Source organism: Pelobates fuscus, chromosome 3 (genome assembly GCF_036172605.1).
Source record: "Pelobates fuscus isolate aPelFus1 chromosome 3, aPelFus1.pri, whole genome shotgun sequence".
NCBI classification, from domain to species: Eukaryota; Metazoa; Chordata; class Amphibia; order Anura; family Pelobatidae; genus Pelobates; species Pelobates fuscus.
In genome coordinates, this window is record NC_086319.1 from 89445718 (window position 1) to 89465513 (window position 19796).

General features: G+C 39.4%; 1 protein-coding gene across 2 annotated transcripts in view; it reads right to left on the bottom strand.

Moving 5' to 3' along the window:
* PPARGC1B (PPARG coactivator 1 beta) overlaps positions 1-9820 on the bottom strand; it is a 91247-nt gene extending 81427 nt beyond the window's left edge. For both annotated transcript variants that reach the window (XM_063447334.1, XM_063447335.1), the window contains exon 1: positions 9749-9820. In XM_063447334.1, the coding sequence (XP_063303404.1) occupies positions 9749-9820 (72 nt within the window). The remainder of the gene's footprint in view (positions 1-9748) is intronic.
* Positions 9821-19796: the final 9976 nt, after the last annotated feature.

Consider the following 19796-nt stretch of genomic DNA (forward strand, 5'->3'; position numbering starts at 1 on the left):
ATCCTCCAACGAACACACAATTAATTAGAAAACAGAACTGCTCGCGAGCGCTAGAACCGCTTGCATTAGAAGAGTGCTTAGGGAATGGTTGTAAGACGAAAAGACACCAAATCATTATTGTATATAAACATCCATGTCGCGATGCCTTAGGATACAGATTGCTAACTTTGGCACTGCAGATATTTGTGAAATACATTTCCCATGATCCTCAGCCAGTTCAAGAGGTGTGTGGATATTTATTGTATATATGGCGTGGTTAATGTTGTTTCAGTTTTGTTTTTTTTCACGTTTCACTGTTTATTTTTACATAAAGATTTGCATTTTTCAAGATGAGTGAAGGCCCAAATAATCCACACCAAGCTTGCACTGCAAAAAAAATACATGACAAATGAATCATATCAGTTGTCATAGGCAGATCAGCCCTACAGCAGTGTTTTAGGGGAGGGGAGCAGCAGATTTGAGTCATTGCAGCAACCAGAAATATATACTGAAATGATTGCGGTGTGCAAGCTGCAGTACTGTATTCTGTATTTGTATGAATTACGTGCAACTTGTGTTCACAAGCCCTCCTACTCATTACTAAACAGGTGTACACCTAAAACCAGAAAGGTGGTCAAGCACATTGACGTTATCTTCGACAGCTACTGTATAAATACATCATTTTGGACATAGTAACACCATATATACCGGATTTTTCCATGTATAAGACTATGTTTTGGTACATCTTACAGAGCATTTAAAACAGAACCTGAATAAGCAGCGACATGTAGCTTTTTATTCGGTTGTCTACGCATTCACTGGGAGAAAGGAGTATGACCTTGAATTTAACAACTATAGGTTAAAAAAAAAAAAAAAAGGTTACAAAAATAAATTAATAAAAAGTAAAAAAAGCTTGAAAGGTACTTGCTTGTAAATAGTAAAGTAAGGGGATATAAGCAACAGCAATAAAAGGAATTGGATCACTGAAGCAAATCATGATTTACTTCACAGCATAATTGATAAAAAGATCAAAGCAGCATTTCGCTGAGACGTGATACTTGGGTCATCACCCCATTACTCCCTTGGATGTCATCAGTTGACGTAATTAACCAGCGCTCGTTAGGGCAAAGACATCAAGCAGCGTCCATGCCAACCCGAAAGAGGCAAGGAATAACTAGGAAATTCGGTATTTCTATTGGATCTGTGTATTATTTCATAAAATGCTACTATGTTTCTTTTTATGGATCATTTTCCGTATTATCTGTTCAAGGGATGCTTGGCATGTTTTATCCACCCTCCTTTTAAATGAAGTGGTATTTTCCATGACCTTGGCACCATTTCTGGATCTCCATGCATGAAGCAGCTTGCTGGAATGTCTGTGGCCAGACGGCACTGGAAAATGATTTCCAAAGTGGGCATTTGTTAAACGGGTTCAACTATCAAGTTACATTTTATAATAAGTACATCTGTAGCAAGTAGCAGGCATAAATAATGGTTATTGTGTAATGCTAACATTCCATCTTGCCAGCTGTAATGTGAAAGAGTTACAGTAATTGTCCCTGTGAGCTTTGTACTATTAGCCTAAGGCACGTGTTTTATAGTCAATTTATGGGATACTACTTGTATACTAGAGGGCGTAGTACAGAAAAAGGTTGCTTACGCTAATACACGTTAATCTGTAAAATTGCATGATTGTCATCATTGTGTTTAATAACCAGAAGGGATTTCTTTTCCAGGATATGCTGTGAAAAGTTTGTTTTTCTACTTCATCTATAAGTAAAAGGTGAATGATTTGTTTTAAAAAAATGTATGCGAAGCATACATGCAGGGATGGTCAAAAAGGTTGCTCCTCATTTGTTGTATGTACTACAACTCCCAGGATGCTTTGCATGACATTTGGTAAACCTGATACAGCCTGCAGATTGCTATGAACACGTTGCCACTATAAGAGTTCTGTAAAAAAAAAAATGTTAAAGCTGTTAAGACAGTCTGGTTAGAGGTCACATGATCACGTTGATAAGCATTTTTAATTTTTTTTGGCCCACAGGAAAGCAGAATTTGCTTAGAATTAATATTTTACAATGGCCAAGTGACATGTGGTCAGGCACTCACTGTTTAAAACATGACTGTAGAAACAGAGTTCCTCTCCAGATGGTTTGGACTCATCATCCAAGAGCAGCAATATGCAGACTGAGAATAATGTGCATAATAGTCCAACAATTGGAAAGGCAATTTTACTCAGTGTTGTTGGTGGATACAGGAAGTTGTACGAAGGTGACAAAATGTTTGCTCCTGTCTCTGCTTCATATGATATTCTTGGAATTTTATTATTCTGAGTCCCCTTCACTTTAATACACAGATGCTTTAAAATAGCATTTTAACTGTGCAGTCAGTTTTCTATTGAACTTTAATTGACGTATAATGCAGAATAGACTTGTGCACAAATGCTTTTGTGCTAGTACGAACGAGTCAATTTATTTCAATCTACGCTCAAATTAATCAATCTGTTAGGGATTTAAAGGGACACTCCAGGCACCCAGACCACTTCTGCTCATTGGAGTGGTCTGGGTGCCAACTCCCACTACCCTTAACCCTGCAAGTGTAATTATTGCAGTTTTTCATAAACTGCAATAATTACATTGCAGGGTTAACTCCACCTCTAGTGGCTGTCTAATAGACAGCAACTAGAGGTCACTTCCTAGTTTCTAGCACAGGTTTCCTGTGCTAGAGCGTCGCTGGACATCCTCACGCTGTGTGAGGACCTCCAGCGTCGCTCAAAACCCCTTAGGAAAGCATTATTTTTCAATGCTTTCCTATGGGGAGACGTAATGCGCATGCGCGGCATTTCCGCGCATGCGCATTAGGTCTCCTCGGCCGGTGGGCGAGATTAGTCTCGCCCACCGGCCGACGTAATCACAAGGAGGAGCGTCGCGGAGGCAGAGACAGCGGCGAGGGACATCGGCGCTGTCCCAGGTAAGTCACTGAAGGGGTTTTCACCACTTCAGTAACCGGGGATTGGGGGGTGGGAGGGAGAGGGACCCTCCAGTGCCAGAAAAACGTTTCTGGCACTGGAGTTTCCCTTTAACTGTGGAGTCCTATTCAATGAACATGTGTTATTTACTGAATAAAACTCCACAGGTAAATCCAGAAGAGGTTGATTCGTTCGGGCATAGATTATCATTTGTACCAGCTGAAAAGAATTTGTGCACAAGTCTAATGTTTTGGGTTTTTATTTTTTACCCCAAAAGGCAACCCTAATTTCCTTGTTTTCTCTGGGTCTAGGGCACAACTTCTGTCAGCTTGCTGAATAGCTTCAGTCATATTTTTTTTCTTATGGAGGAGCTAGAGGCGGCTGAGTTAATGTGAGGCCTTTACATGTGCTCCCTCATAGAAATCTATGATAGAGACTGTTAGAGACTGTGGGGACTTGTGCATGCATTGTGTCTACAAGCCATACAAGTACTTGTATCTTGAACTTACTGCAGCAGTGACTTTGGCAAATATCAGCATTTAAAAGCAAAATGGTGCAGTGAGACAGGGATGGAAGAACTCCTTCCTTAAAGAAAAATTGAGCACACAAGGAAGCGAGCGTCTTGCAAAACAGAAACCTTTCAATACAGCAATTTGTAAAACTATTTAGGTTAAACGTCCATACGTTAATGATAAAAGTACAATAGAATAAATATAAAACCAAGCAATGCAGTTACCATGACTATATTAACAAGGAACTAAAGACAAATTATTACACTTGCAATTTAAATAAAAGATTTAACCGTCTCCATAAAGTTTAAAGGTGACATACCTCTAATTGGAGATACATATACATTCTAAACTGTGACTTTGCTTCTGATTGTCATTTATCTAGACAATCACAGCAGGGAGGTACTGAAAAAGTATTCAAGAAATATTGAATAGCAGTCAAATTAAACTTTGAACAAATGTGGTTATTGCAACAGATAGTGAACCCCCTAACTGATAAGATTGACTTGCCTGACACTACTGCACCACCTGTACCAGGGCCTATATTTATACATTTTACAGCACTGGTGGCCACAAGATAACCCTCATCTGTTGCTGAACTATAATTTTCATGATGCATTGCCAGCAAGCGCTGGGGGGGAAGGGGGGGGATTTATACAGATTATTTAACTACTGTATGTTAACCTCCCACAATGCTCCTTGACAGAAAGAGCATATCATGGGAGGGGGCAGGAGGGTAATGTGTAGCAGAAGCAGACATTTCCTGGATTAGTTTGCAGGAATAAAGCTGCTAAGAGCTGCATTATTCCCTTTATGTCACTGAGTGAGACTATGAGCCAAGCACACTTTGCTCCAGCAGCCTGGAGTCTCCATTCAGATATCAGAGCGGATTGTACGCAGAAGGGGGAGTGTTGAGGGCTGGTTAGGTAGTAAGAAGAGACGTCAGCAGCCGTCATGGGATACGCCTCCCATTTATAATTTACAACAGCAAAGCATGTGACTGCAGTTGGAAGCCTTACACGCAATTGCATCAGAGTGGAGAATATACATCCAGATCCAACGTAGGAAAGCGTGCTCTCTTACAATGCCTGTCTCGTCATGTCATAAGACAGTCAGACACAGGGTGACAGTCAAATCTGGATTTAATACACCCATAGCAGTAACGGCATTAACCCCTTCAAGACTTGTTTTAAGCAAGTCCCTTGGACCTGAAAGAGTTAATTTACTATTATAATTAATTTATTTACTTTTTAATGTTTTTTTTTTTGTTTTGTTTTAACTGCAACTAAAAAAAGACAGTTGAAAAAAACAAAACTCTGCAGGCTGTTGCTGCTCAGTGGGGTTTATCTATGAGATAGCAAATTGTGGTAACGTGAGAACACACTTGCAATATTTTGAGCACCATATTGGAAGTAATATCCCATTCAGTAGAAATCTTGTTAATTTCCTCCTCATTTCCTCGTTCAACAGTAACCAATGTTAACAGTTTAATCATTTTTGGAGTGTTTTAAATAGGAACCTGCTCATGAGTCTCTTCCTATGATTCCTTAAAAAAAAAAAAAAAAAAAATATACCACTCTTATGCTTGTTTATATAATGAACACACTTTCACTTAGTGTAACTGTTACTTAGTCAATTACCAATGAGAGACTACAATTACATGTTTCTGTCTCCTGTACATTTTAGGGCACTATTTATTGTGTGTGCACACTACTACTGGGCTAGTATCATTATAACACATATTGTATAACAAAGGCTAAGGCTTCAGCATTTTTAAATCAGGCCTAGTTCTGTACATTGAACTATTAGAGGCCCCATTTGGACTTTGTGTCAAAGATTAAAACCTTGCTTTCTATGGCTGAGATAACTGCCCTAGAGTAATGTAATCTAATCCACTTCTTAAAGATTTTTTCATGACATTGATGTCTATAGGTTACCAGCCTAGGATTTATAACTTCTCAATGTACTCCATGACCTTCATCCAATATTATCTTTAAGAGCTGTATGCTGGTATGTTTGAATAAAGAGAAGGGGGGGAGGGGGTTCTTTGTTAACCGTAAAAGCAATCATATAATACATTGAATGGATAACTATTTGTATAAGCAATGTCTCCTATTAAAAAAAAAAAACATTAGATCAATGACAAACGGTAGATTGAAAGATCATTCATCACCTAAAATGTACAGGAAATAAGAGTTGATAAACTTGGCAATTAAATAATTATAATACCATTCAATGGTCCCATGTGTGCCACTTCTGCCAATTGACAGGATGTGAACGTAAGGGAAAGAAAGCTGGACAAATAGATTTAATGGCATCTAAAGAGAATACATTCAAGCCTTATTTTGATTAACAAGTGTTTTTAACAAACAGCTTTTAAAAAATACCCTTAATTCCCAGAGGCATATGTTAGGAGATTACCCACTGGCACTCAAACTGTTAATGTGACCTTTAACCTTCACTGCCTAATGTGGAGTGACACCTTGTCAACTGATATAATTTGTGAGATAACAGCTGTTTAAAATCTCTGTGCCTGTTACAAAAATGTATATATTCCAGTGTCTTATTTTGGCTACTTTAATTTTCTTGGTTTGTGTCTTGTATTCTTGTATTTCCAATACAATATTACGGGATAAAAGACATGCATTGAGATCAATCATTGTCTTGTGTTCCAGCACAGTTTATTTGGCGTTGACGGGAATAATTTGCCTAGTTTGAAAATGCCCATTCATACCTCACTTTAAATGAGTTTAAATAATGTAAATTTACCATATTCCTACCTATCCTTCCAAACAAAAAATGAAGGTCATAAGACATCTACTATGCATTGTATTCATGCCAATTTTAATTCTATGTCTTAGTTACTGTGGCAACTATTCCACAGAGAGTAACGACCAAAAGGACTTAAAAAAAAAAAAAGGCCAGGGACCATTCTACCTGTTATTTTGTGCATTTTGCTCAAGAGGTTAATCTATAACAAACATCATCCACTATCGTCACCCAGTAAAGGCTAGTCAAAGTTTAAACCAATGTCACTTGAAAGGTGGTCATGATTCAAAACACTTAACCTAATCACTGCTCACTAACCCCTATTAAGCAACAGTCCATTCTTCCTACACCCCTAATGGTAATGGCAAATCAATGACTTAGAATACTCGCTAACTTTAAAAAAAGGCTTAATTATCTTCCTTTATAGAAACACATTTGCACAGCAATAATAAATGATCTCTGTTAATTATTGCTCCAAGATGCTTCCCGTGCCACAAGACACAAGGGAGGAAAGGGGTGTGCAGGTTATTCCCCAGGGATCAAATCATTATAAACCAAATGACTATTCAGCATCCGAATAGGCTGCAGCATGTCGAAACAATCGGGTCTACTTTTTATTTCATTGAGGTGAATTTTGTAATTTAAAACTAGTTTAACCCCTTAAGGACCAAACGTCTGGAATAAAAGGGAATCATGACATGTCACACATGTCATGTGTCCTTAAGGGGTTAACTATTTCAGTACACAAGATGTCGCAATGAAATGTTTAGTTGACCCCCAGACAGTTACAACAAGGATTATCAGATGTTTACAGAATAAGAAGTCAGACACAGATTTAAAAGCTACTAGGCTCTTTTTATGTCAGAAAAAAAGTAAGACAACAAATGTCTATGTAACGTGCTTTAAAAAAAAAAAAAAAATCAGGTATATATATATATATATATATATATTTACACTAAGAGCCACACCAATACAGGCACCCACCACTAAGCCTCAGTGCTCAACATCAGATGCACAATTTTTGATGGATGCATAGATGACCTACGCAAGCATTTTTCTGAAGCTGTGATGATACTGATGTGAAAGATGTTATTGAGTGTTTCTAAATTTGGAGATTAGCCTTTAGAATCAGGAAATAGCTTGACATTTCTATTTGCGTTGCATTCACAGGGTACCTATACCAAGGGATCTTTTATAACCAGCTTGAATAGTGCGAATGATCTTTTCCCAAAAAGTATTGTTTATTTGGGTGGATTCCATAAAAAAAAAATTAAAATAAAAAAAACATTTGAATTAGAACAATTGGACCCTATATTCCGTCTGGATCCTGCCACTACAATCTCAATGGAGGTGGTGATTCATACAACAGAACCTGTATCCATTCTAAACATCAATAAATAAAAAAATGTTCTCTCACAGCTATAGCCTCTGGCAATCTGCATCTTACACAAGCACCAGAATACTCCTGTTTTGTAACCACTAGTCTGCGGTTATCAAACTGACAGCTCAGAATAGCATCCACAAGTGGAGCCTTCATATTTACAACATCAACAGAGATGGGATTCCTGAAACAGAACCAGATATATCTTACAGGAACCAAATTGTTTCTTTAAAATCACATGCACTGGCCATAGACACACATCCATATAGGTAGGGATTCATTCAGCTGCTGCAGAAGGGTGTGTTGTATATGGGGCTATTTACAAAGATCTACACACATCCTCCATAGAAGATAAATGTTATATCTAACTATGCAAGGACTAAGGATGGAATAAACAGAGGGAGAAAAACACAAATATGTATAAAAGGTTTCGTATTGTTTATTTAAAGGTGCCAAAGTGTCCAATGTATATAAGCCAGTGATTTACACACCACATAGATAATATTGAAAATATTGATCTAGAATATAAAAGTTTATTCTACGGACAATATTTGATAATAATGCTATACTCCAGTCTGGAGAGACTCAGATGATGCTATTTTGGTTTTCTTATCAACACGTCATAGATACAGAATACATAGATATTTCTGTAGTTCCAATCGCATCTAGACCTGCTCACCAGCTAAATAATTCAGCACATACCAAATTACCCTTAAAAATTCCCATGCCTAGTTACACAGAAGAGAAATTAACTTTCTGTTTGCCAGAAAGGGCAACAACTGTTGTCAAACACAATAAATGTAAAGGGTTAACAGCTCCCTAAAACTGTTTTTTTTTTTCAGTGTGTTATGTAATTAGATAAGTCCCCCTTTCATTACACAACATAATGCATTTTGTAGGGCACGTTGGAACAACGTCAAACCACATCCATGAACCCTAAATTGCCTTAATGTAATGAGAGTTCGAGTTCACCAATACGCAATATGGCTTTATTTCATTACTGCAAGAGCACTAAGGCCTGCACAGACTGCAGACTACATTTACAGAGATTGAATGTGTAGTTGTGAAAGTTATATCATCATACAGTGTTTCATCTGGAAATCTGTCTTCTCATAGGAAGAAAAATCAAACCTTGCTTCACGCCCCTTAACCCAGCTCAGCTTAGAACATCCTGCTGAGTGCCTTGCACAAAAGGGGTAACTAGGCACATCTTAATCAACAAATGCCAGCAATTAACCCATCCACGCATAGCCCTCTCAATGCGAGACTGCCTGTACCCTTATAATTTCTGGGCGCAGTTTTTTTTTCCATGCCAGGGGTGTAAGATCCTCAAGCTCTTATCACCCACCCACCCATCCTGATGGCTCCACGTGTCAGATCCGAAGTGTGGGGCAGAGTGCAAAGTGTGCAATGAATGGAACACTCAGCGAAGCAGGTTGCTAGGGGCAAACAAGGGGTCGGTACCCACGAGGTCTGCGAGCTGTGGGACAAGCCGGTCTTAGCAGAAGAAGTATCAAGTCAAGTCCACGTGAAATGGTGCTGAAAGTGGAAGTGGTGAAACGCAGAGCCGATACCATTAGGGCTAATAATTGGCGCAGACTAAAACCCCAGTAATGTTTTTAGAATTACAGTAATGTTGGGGATATTATATTAAAAAATAATAATAAACCACACATATTAAAAATGGTGTGAGGGTGCAATTCAATGCATGGGGAAGGGGTGAGACACGTGAGAGATCAGGATGTACTCCCGCATGGGGAGATCGGGAGATTTAGGGCTTATAGGATGAATACCAGTAATGTTTAAATCAGGGGTACACCCCTGCAGTGTGACCAACACGTGTGATACTAAAAGCTTCCTGCATGGGAACACAAGGGTTAATGCACCCAGCACCACAATAAATAATGAATGGGGACAATGAGTTTAAATACAAATATATACATTGGAAATGGGGTTGCTGTAATATTGGGGTGCAGAATACAAAAAGGGGGTGCATGCACCCCATCTGTCACTGCAGATGCCCACGCTGTCAGTTCAAAAAGCTGAAAAGCTGCAGAGGCTACAGTCAGACCATCACCAACAAGTCTCCAAAAAAAGCATGTGTGCCAACCCAGTGCCCCCCGGGAGGCTGCTCCTTACCGGGCTGTCAGTCAGATAGTTAAACACGAAAGACTCAAGATCTTCATCCAGCAATGTGCTGCAGTCCGCCATCTTCCAGCGAGTGCAGCTCGGAGCCTGGGAGGCACAGAGCACAGTGAGGAGGAGGAGGAGGAGGAGGAGGAGGAAGGGAGCCGGCAAATGGGAGGGCAGTGCAGCCGGCTAAGGAGGAGGGGCAGAAGGGCTCCCTGACATTAGCAATAGCAATGTTTTATTTTAATTTTTTTTTCTTTTGCACAAAAAAAAAAGTCAAAAGCAATTCTTCAAGTTTTGCTCTGTGCTTCTTTAATTGCACTTTCCCTCGTTTCTTTTAGTATATTCACACACGTTATATGTTTCTTTTTTAAAAGAAAGCAGAGCTTTCTTGGGACACCCTATATGTAGACATAACTAATTATTTAGTATTAATACAATACACAATTAAGTACTTTTTTTTTTTACACTTTTGCCTGTTATCATATGTGCACAAGTAGTGCAACTGAGGAAAAAATCCACTTATTTATCCTGGTATTATCCTGATGTGAGTAATTTAGGAATACCTCATATAACAAGGATCACCTGTACTTGTATTTATAGGTTACATATTACAAGAAGAAAAGTAATGTTTTAATTTTTGAAGTTTTCAAAACTTGGTATACAGGAACTTTTGCTTTTTAGTCGTAGTTGCAAAATGCAAAACTGGCACTCAAAAGTATATATTGTTTAAAAGAAGACTACCCAGAGAATTTATTAGGAATAATTTTGTCATTTTAAATGTAACTTTGTACCCAAGTATTCTCAAATTGTCTTGTAAAATGTTTTTGTGGGGTTTTTGTTTTGTTTGTTTTCATTTATTTATGCACACCCACCACAACATTGTATTTTAGTGTGAATTGTGTAACCTTGATTTATGATACAGCAATAAAAATCTCCTGTTCTTCTGTTCAGCTGCTCAGCATCATCTCCCAAGTATAACAATACCCCCACATACAGGTCTGCCTGCTTTAGTGACATTACAGGGCCAAATTAGAGAGCATGTCCAATTTCACTTTTGAAACTTAGAATCTGAGTGCTACACCTGTATCTCTTGTAACAATTAAGCAGGCCATATCATATTACCTGTATAAAGACATTATACAAAACAAAACTACCCAGGTTATCTTGAGCATTCTCATGAAGCCTTTTAACAACTAATGTTTTTACAGCCATTTCACTCACTAATCACAATCTTGGTGACAATATTTATGTTTTGTTTTTCACACACAGTACCTTTTTTTCCTGTTAATCATGAAACCTTGGTTCACTTAAATCTCCCAGCCTTAATTAATCAGCACCTCCTGCAACAATGCCACTTTGTATAGGTTTTCTGATAGATTTTTACATTTTTTATTTTTTTGTACTGATTTTTGTGATAATACAGGTCCAAATTTTCTGTTTTAAGGCTTTGGATTTGGCATTTGTCTCATTTTTAGGCATTTAGAGTTGGAGAATTCACTCCTTAAACACCTACCTTCATAAAAAGAAGAAAATCCGGAGTATTTCATATTGGGTATATTGAGCCATTTGAACTAGCCATTAAACTGGAAAAGTCAGCCATAATTAATGACAATATATTTTTCTTCCTATTTAAAAAAAAAAAATGTAGACCTCGATTTAATATTTTTGGATAGGCTTTTCTAATAAATCAATGTTTTTGGATAAACTTTTAAACTGATTTTTCAATATATATATATATACAGACTATACAAAAAAAAATCAAAAAATCAAGATATGAAAATATTAAATCAATTTAAAAAGTAATCCAATAAATATTAAATCAAGGTCTATATTGGCAAGAATGATGTGTACTTCTTAGAACGTGCTTTCTCGTAAGGGATGTAACGGTACATCACATGTCTTGAATGTATGTTAGCCTTTGATATACCAATATTTCCCTTGTCGGTAAGGGATTAAAAGGTAGAATGGCACAAGATTTCTCACTTGACAAAGAATACACTACAGAAGCTCTTAAAACCTAGTGTCACCCAACATTCTATGTTTGGAATCTCAGTGTCATGACTGTGTCTTACCAGCTCTGCATCAGGAGAGGATGGTGGGACACATTTTTCAAAGCAAAACAGGTGCTATTCAATCGTAGAGAGCTAAATAAGGAGCAATCACCATGAAAACTATTAGAATGTATCTCAAGATTTAACATTTTTCAAGAGAATAGCTTTTTTTTTGCCTTGATTGATACTGCCCTTTATTTTGTTCCATAATGATTCTATTTTATTCAAAGTGCCACATTTATAATGTTCCTGCTGATTGCTCCCACACATAACAGTTTGTCCCAGAATTGCTTTTCATAGATTGGTATTAAGGTCTGCCATAACACGGAGCAACTGCATCAATGTTGTACTGCTATAAAAGGGAAGTGTTATTTTCTAAACTATGACAGTGTTGGTCACTAAACTCTGAATTGTAGTAAATTAAATACAAATTGAAAAAATTGTGGAAAAAACGCTCATCCGGAAAAATTCTTAAAATCAGCTATAGTCTCATGGCTATGGTCTACATTTTGCCGTTTGGAGTGTATTTGATTACAGCTCGGAGTTTGGTGAATACCTCTGTATGAAGTCTATTCAACAAACATGGTAATGCATGGATCTATTTTCTCTTTATACTGCCTTTCTTGGGAAACTTATTACCTCATTTGGATTCCAATACCACTAATACGCTGATGACACCAAGATATATCTCTCCTCCCCGGACCTCTCCCCTGCCATCCTGCAACGTGTCACTGCTTGCCTTTCTTCCATCTCTGACTTGATGTCCTCCCGCTTTCTGAAACTCAATCTCTACAAAACTGAACTCCTTGTCTTTCCTTCTCCTAATACTGATCCTCTTCTCTCACTCTCCGTTCAAGTCAGTGGTATTCACATAAGTCCATCCTTGCAAGCACGCTGTCTTGGCGTCATACTTGACTCTGCCCTTACCTTTGAGCCTCACATCCAGTTTGTTGCCAAATCTTGTAGATTCCAACTTAAGAACATAGCCTGCATCCGCCCCTTTCTTACACAAGATGCTACTAAGGAGCTTGTCCATGCTCTAGTAATTTCACGCATGGATTATTGTAACCCTCTCCTGATTGGTCTTCCCAAAAGCCGTATTGCTTTTCTGATTTTCCTCTCTAGTTGGTCCTCTCACACGTCACCCCTCTGTCAGTCCTTGCTTCCTGTTGGCTTCCTACTAATAAAGACCTATAAAGCATTTAATAATTCTAGCCCCTCTTATATCTCTTCACAGATCCATAGGTATGCCCCTTCTCGGTATCTGGCCGTGACCTTCTCCTGTCCGCTGCTCACATCCGTACGGCCAACTCAAAATAATAACTGGAAAAAAGCAAACTTTAGGCTAAAATCACCATGACAACAGTTGTGTTGGAACTTTTTTCCAAATCAGCTAGTTTAGCCTAGATTTTAAATTAATTCTTCAACTCTTTAGAACACAGTATGTAGTGAATAAATGCATAAATGTGCTCAGAATTGCTACATTAGGAAACCATATTCAAATTTGATTCACAATAGCTATTTAAGTATGTACTTTAGCCAATCTGGATGAACATATAGATTAACCCAGAGTATGTTATATTTACTCTGGGCATTTGGAGCATTCAAATATATACAGAGATTTGGACATTTAAACAACATTAATTTTACATTATGGTGCATATCAAAGGCATATTTTTTTATAGGACTGACATTTATTGGAAACTTATTAATAAATAACATTGACAGGGTTATTTACTAAAGTAAGAATTGCTGGAAATTCAAAGTGAATTTCAAAATTTAGGTCAAAATTGCTGCAAGTGAGTTCTCCTTTAAGTTTGTCTATTTTGGCAAAAAAGTTAAAACACACTTTCAATTCACTGTGCATTCCAGACACTTGTCACTTTATTGAATAACCCAGTGAAAGTTGCCAACAAAACTTTATCTAAATAATAGAAACTGGCAATATGAGACACAACAGATCAAATAACCATGTATGCTGTCCAAACAGCTCATTAAAAAAATGAAAGTGATTGTAGCAGTCTCCCTTTCTCTGCACAATGACACAGGGAGCCCATTTCAACACTACATGCATTGAGAGATGTAGATTATTTTAATGAAGTGGATGCATAATGTCCCTTCCCCCACCTCCATCTCCTGGTAGTAAATGGGAGTAGGTATATCCAGTACCACTTAATGGCCAGCATCGACCTGCACAATGATCTCAATTTCAAGGTTTATGATTTAATTAGAGCATATCTCCATAAAGACCCCTGTCAAGTAATATTAGTGCACAGCCTGCACCCATATCACCTATAACTAGACTTCCATCAAAAGCCAAAGAGTTGCCAGTCCCCTTGGCACTGAGTACCCATTGCATCACATGTGGCTCCTAGCTATATCTGAGCATGGCTGGTAAGGTTTCAAAAATGCCTGCAAAATTGAATCTTTTCATATTTACAGAATCCAGCTTAGTCAGCTATAAAACTATGGAATGGTGCAGTAACTTTGGGGTAAAACTTGTGTCAAAGTTGAATTCTCCACCAGTGGCATACGTACATCCAGAAATGGCCGGGACATCTCAACCAAACAATGGTCTCAAACTTCAAAATTTTGAAAGAATGAAGGAAACATGCATGTACAATATATTAGCAATGAGTACAGGTGCAGTATTTGCTCCATTTGATTAACAAATATATTTACTATTTTAAACTTAAAGTCTGAGTAGTCAAAATAAAAGCATAGCTGGCTTAGATTATACTATTTGGCTATTTTTACCTTAAATTTGAAATTCATTCTGAATTCTCACTTTCGTAATTAACTCTGTAAAGGTAAGCAGTTCACATGGGCATTTTAAAGTCAGATGTCTCCGTTCATAGTGAAATAAAATTTTAAGGCCGTACTTGAAACATAATTGACTTAAAGAATTTTTTAGGTTTGGCTATTTTGACCTTAAATTTGAAATTCGTACTTTTGTGAATAACTCTTGTGATGTAGAAAGAGGAACACAGACAGAAAAATTCACCTTTTTTGCACACATTCACTACAATGCAATCCAATCGAGGCTACTCATTGCATTATTTTATACACTGAAGCAAATACCTAAAGTGTTCACTTAAAACTGACATTTCATGACTGCCAACGGTTGAAATTGTCCACTGGATCGCTTCGAATTTTTTAATTGTCCACTGGATTGATTCAAATTTCTGCAGATTTTCATATCTGTGCTTCCAGCTATGGACAGATTTTATCCCTTGATGGGTCCTTTTCGTGATCTTCTACAGTCTTTAAAATATCCCTGGCATGGAGTGCAGTAGGATAATGAAAATAAACATGGGGAATAGAATGTGTTATTTAATTAAGTATTAATACTGCTTACATTTATTTAGATATTTTCACATGCCTATTAACTCTAGAACAGACTTGCACGTTTTCTATAAACTGATGCCGTTACACTGGAAACAGTCAGCCAAAGAGTCTGGTCATCTCTAATATCATCAGGATACTGTGATTTTAACACAAAGATAGTTTCTGATGGTTATCTTAGCTGTCTGTCTGCTGCTTCAGACAGTGTCTTCTTGTGTTCACCAAATTTGCAGCATTTGCGTTGCAGCAGTTATAGTCTACAGATGCCAGTCTATCAAGTGTTGCCTTTTCAAGAAACCAGACCTCAGAGCAACATGTGCTGGAAGGCTCAGATCTTTGTGAAACACATGTTTTCTGCAGTGTTTGGACATTTCCAGCAATAGCCTGGTGACTACCAAAGGGACGTTTGTCTCCCTACGGCCTCCATAAAAAAAAGCTTCCTAACAGAGACAAAGCTGGGTCCTCAGTATGGAAGAAGAAAGCAACAGCAGTAACACAGTATATAGCATTGCATTTTATGGTTTTGGTCTATAGGCTTTCCAATGGTCGGATTAATTGAAAGCCTGGTGGACTACAATGACATGGGTATCTCAATTATAGTTTCCAAGAGCACAATGATGTGGCTCACATTTCATTATAACTTCATTATGGCAATCAGTTATTTGCTTGATTGTTATAGACAAATTACATAAAAGTAGAATGCACACCTTTCAATTTTGTAAACATAAATCTTACATTCATATTTATTTTACTAATCTCCACAAGTCGATTCTCAATTTTACTGCAGTAAACCGACAGCAGAAAAGAATGACCTTACCCAAGTAACCACACAAATCATTCAGCGAGTCAGTGCCAAAGCTGTTCTGGCACTGGCACAGCTTACGGGAAGCTATTGAGTACTGAAGGGTGATAGAGTGATAAATTGGTGCCAAACAACTTACTAAATTGCTCAGATAGATTCCTTAGTAACCTTTGCATATGTCTCTGGTTGATTCCATGATAGAAATTTCAGTTTACTATTACCCATGCAGGTACCACACCATGCAGGGTAGTCCGAATGCTACAGCAATATGGGGCATCATAAGAAAGACATCAAACTCACATAAGGGGCATGGTCTGAATATGCATGTAATGCTTGTATAATGTAGATCATTTCACAAAATTCTTATGCACAAAGAAACCTGGCTCTTCACATTAAACAATCATATCTGAAGTTGCATTGCTCTGGTCGCAGAAGGTCATAGCGATACTGTTCTGATAGGCCCATGTCTCGATATTTCCATCCTGATATGCATTTAATGTTCACACGTATTACATGCACTGCACAAGCAAGCATTGAAGACACTGTCCAGGACAGTCAGACAGACAGCTAGCTAGACAGATGATTATATCCATTCTTGGCATACTGCCGTGTAATGCTGGTTAAACCAATCAGCAAGAGAGAAAAATAATTATGCACATTTTGTGAAAGGCTATTAATATGGCTGCTCTCACAGATAGACAGATGACAGATAAGGTAGATTGTTACTACAAATATAGAAATACATTGTATCTGTGAACACTACAACAAATATAAAATGAAGGATTTAGAAGAACATCACTTCTACTTTAAGAATTATATCTAATAATAAAGAGCTATGAACATACTTTTGTAAATGTGAGCAATCCATTTTTTTTTCTGTTAAAGGATTAGTGGCTCTTTCCATGTCTCTAAAACATGCTAAAGGGGTAACGATTTAAAGCCTTCCTTTGCAAATAAGACTTTATCATAGAAACCTCCTGATAATACTTTAGGGATTAAGGGACCAGACTTATACTTTTTATTTGTTTCCTCTTCATTTTACCATCAAACTGAGGAAGCCTTTATTGGATCTTAAACAAAGAAAATCATTAAAATAGTTTGATATACATGTCTGTATACTGCAAAGGGAATAATCCTGACTACAATAAAAGACTGTGTAATTCTGTATAAAGTTTTCAGTTATGCGATCTAACGCTGTCAGTGGCAACTACACTAGTATCTGCGATATTTACTTGTCTGAATCCATGGTGATAGTTTTGGCACTAACTAGGTTCTGTTTAACAACGTTACAAGGGACAATACACTTCAGTAACGGCTTAAAACAGCAGGGGGTAATTTCGTCAGTGGCCTGCAGGCATGCTAAACCATGTCTTAGTCGGTTTAAAGCAACGTATCAAAGGAATACATTCTCAAGCATTTCACTAGGTGGTGCAGAAAAGCGAGTGTGAAGTTCATTTTCCAGTGTGGAGTGTTAGTTCCATGTAGCAAGGCATTTCCTGCCATACACTTCTTGCTTATTTTCCTTTTTAGTGACCTTTTAACTACTTAATCCATCCACCTGTCATGTCTTTTAGACTTCAAGGAAGAGGAATGAGTTTATCTCATATACTGCTTAGACAACTTCAGGAGAGTTTGCAAGATGTGTTGACAGGCCTGTCTTGACATATAGTGGTTTATGCAATATAGCCTAGGCCATGTGCTAGGCCCAGGACTCTGTGACTCCAGGCCAACCCCCGGAGCGAAGAGGGAGGGGGGAGCATGACTGCTCCCCTGAGGGGTTGGCAAAGCAACCAAAAGGATACAGTTGGTTTTACAGTTTGAAGATGGGAATTCTGGGAAAAATTACCAGACTACTGGTGAACAATGCTGAGGGAGCCGGCCAGTGTCTTTCCTCTGGTAGTCCCTGTAAAAATTACTCTATTAAATTGAGTTTGCCTCCCTGAAGGAACCTGGCAGTGCTGTTTCTCATAAAAAAAAAAAGAAAAAAAAAGACAGAAATAACTTTTACCTTTTACTGAGAGTACAGGATGGCCCACACCCTGCTGTGTCTAAGTAGGCCCTGCTTACCCTATTGCAGGCCTTCCAGAGGACCCATGGGGTTGAATCCTTCAACTCGCTGCTCCACAGTGTCCAGGATGAGGAGGCTGATTAGGAGGGGCTGGTGCAGGAGGTGCAGATCAGGAGTGGGCATTCCAGACTGTCCTTTAGTCCGGTGCGGAGGTCCAGGGTTGCAGTATTGCTAGAAGGTCCAGGGCCGAGTGAGGCTGGCTCCAGGCGGCAGCATGCAGAGGAATGGCAGTAGGTGCTGTGGAAGTCAGGGTGGCCGGGTTGGGCCTGGGCGGCAAGATGGCGGTCCCCAAGATGGCGCCAGAGGTGAGGTGTGGTCCTGCAGACCTCACCCTTCTATTCCGGTGGCTTCGGAAGTGACGTCGCTGTGCCACCGCACGCAGGAAGAGGCGGAGCGCTGGGCGCCCGAACTCGGGTGGCCCGTTGGTGATGTCTGGCAGGAGTTAGGGGGGGACTCAGCGCTAGTGGGGGTGGGTCAAGGAGAATTGGTGCATTTGCTGCATTTAGTGTTTGGCCGGTTGGCACCTGCGGGGACTGTTGGGGCAGCGGGCGGCGCACAGGGCTCAGCGCTTCCCTTTGGGGCTGCCCCTTCAGGTACAGGTGAGGTGAGTAATTCAGGGGGACCTGTCTGTGACATTGCCACCCTGGGGTTACATGTGTCTTTGGAGGTGAGAGAAAAGATACTTAAGGGTGAGTATGTGGACCGACCCTGCTTGGTCCCATTTGACAAGGAGTTGTCGGATAGGCTGAGTCGGATAGACCGCGTCGGTGTGATGCGGCTGAGGGCGAAAAAGGTAAGCAGCTCCCCCATACCCTTGGGAAGTGGGTGCAAGGATTTGCCACCTATGCTAGCATCCTATCAGCTAGGTTTCCAGAAACGGCCCCGTCACTGTTTTTGTATTTGGACTTTGTGGGGCTTATAAGGTGTACAGGGGGCAATGCTGGTTTAAATACGACCAGCAGTTTAGAAAAAATAAATAAATATGGCAGTTAGGCCAAACTTGGATTTCGGTGTGCAAGAGGGAAACCTGTGGTTGCTTCTCATTAATCCCTGTCGTCCGTCGGCATCTTATTTTCTGTCGGCCGCCGGCACTTCCAGAGGAGCGTTGGTGGGTCACAAGAAGGGCATCTGTTGGCCCTTTAACGAGAGCCACTGCAGACGGTACAGCAGTTGTAGGTTTAAGCATGAGTCCTTCTACTGTGGTGCGGCTCACCCAGCCATCCACCGAAGTCGGTGTCCAATGATGACGTTCCTCGGGGAGAGAACGCCAGTGAGGGCAGAAAGACTGGTGCCATGGCTCACACTCTATCTCAGGCATTCCCCATCAGGGGAGGCATCGTTACGCCTAACCTGTCCTTGGTTTAACTAAGGCAGCCAAACTAAGGAAGGAGATGGAGCTTGGGCGTATGACGGAAATCTGTCTTACCTGTCGGTCCTCTGTTCACGATGGGATTTCAAAGGAAGACTCTCGGGTGCGATACGCTTCTTTCGATCGGGCCTTGGACTTGGTACGCTGAGCAGGACCCGGGGCCCGGGGATGTCCGATATCCAGCCGGCTTTTCGGTTACTGCCAGTTTACCCGGATTGTTTTAATCTGTTGGGGTGTCAGTTTCAGGGTGATTTTTCTTCGACATGTGAAATCTCATGGGCTGTTCGATTTCTTGTTTTTATTTTGAAGTTTTCAGTTCCTTGTTGGAAAGGATCGTGGCGCGGGTGTCGGGCTGTTCTTCCCTCCTTCACCATCTCCTCAACTTCTTGTTTGTCGGTCTGGCTAATTCCTCACAGTGT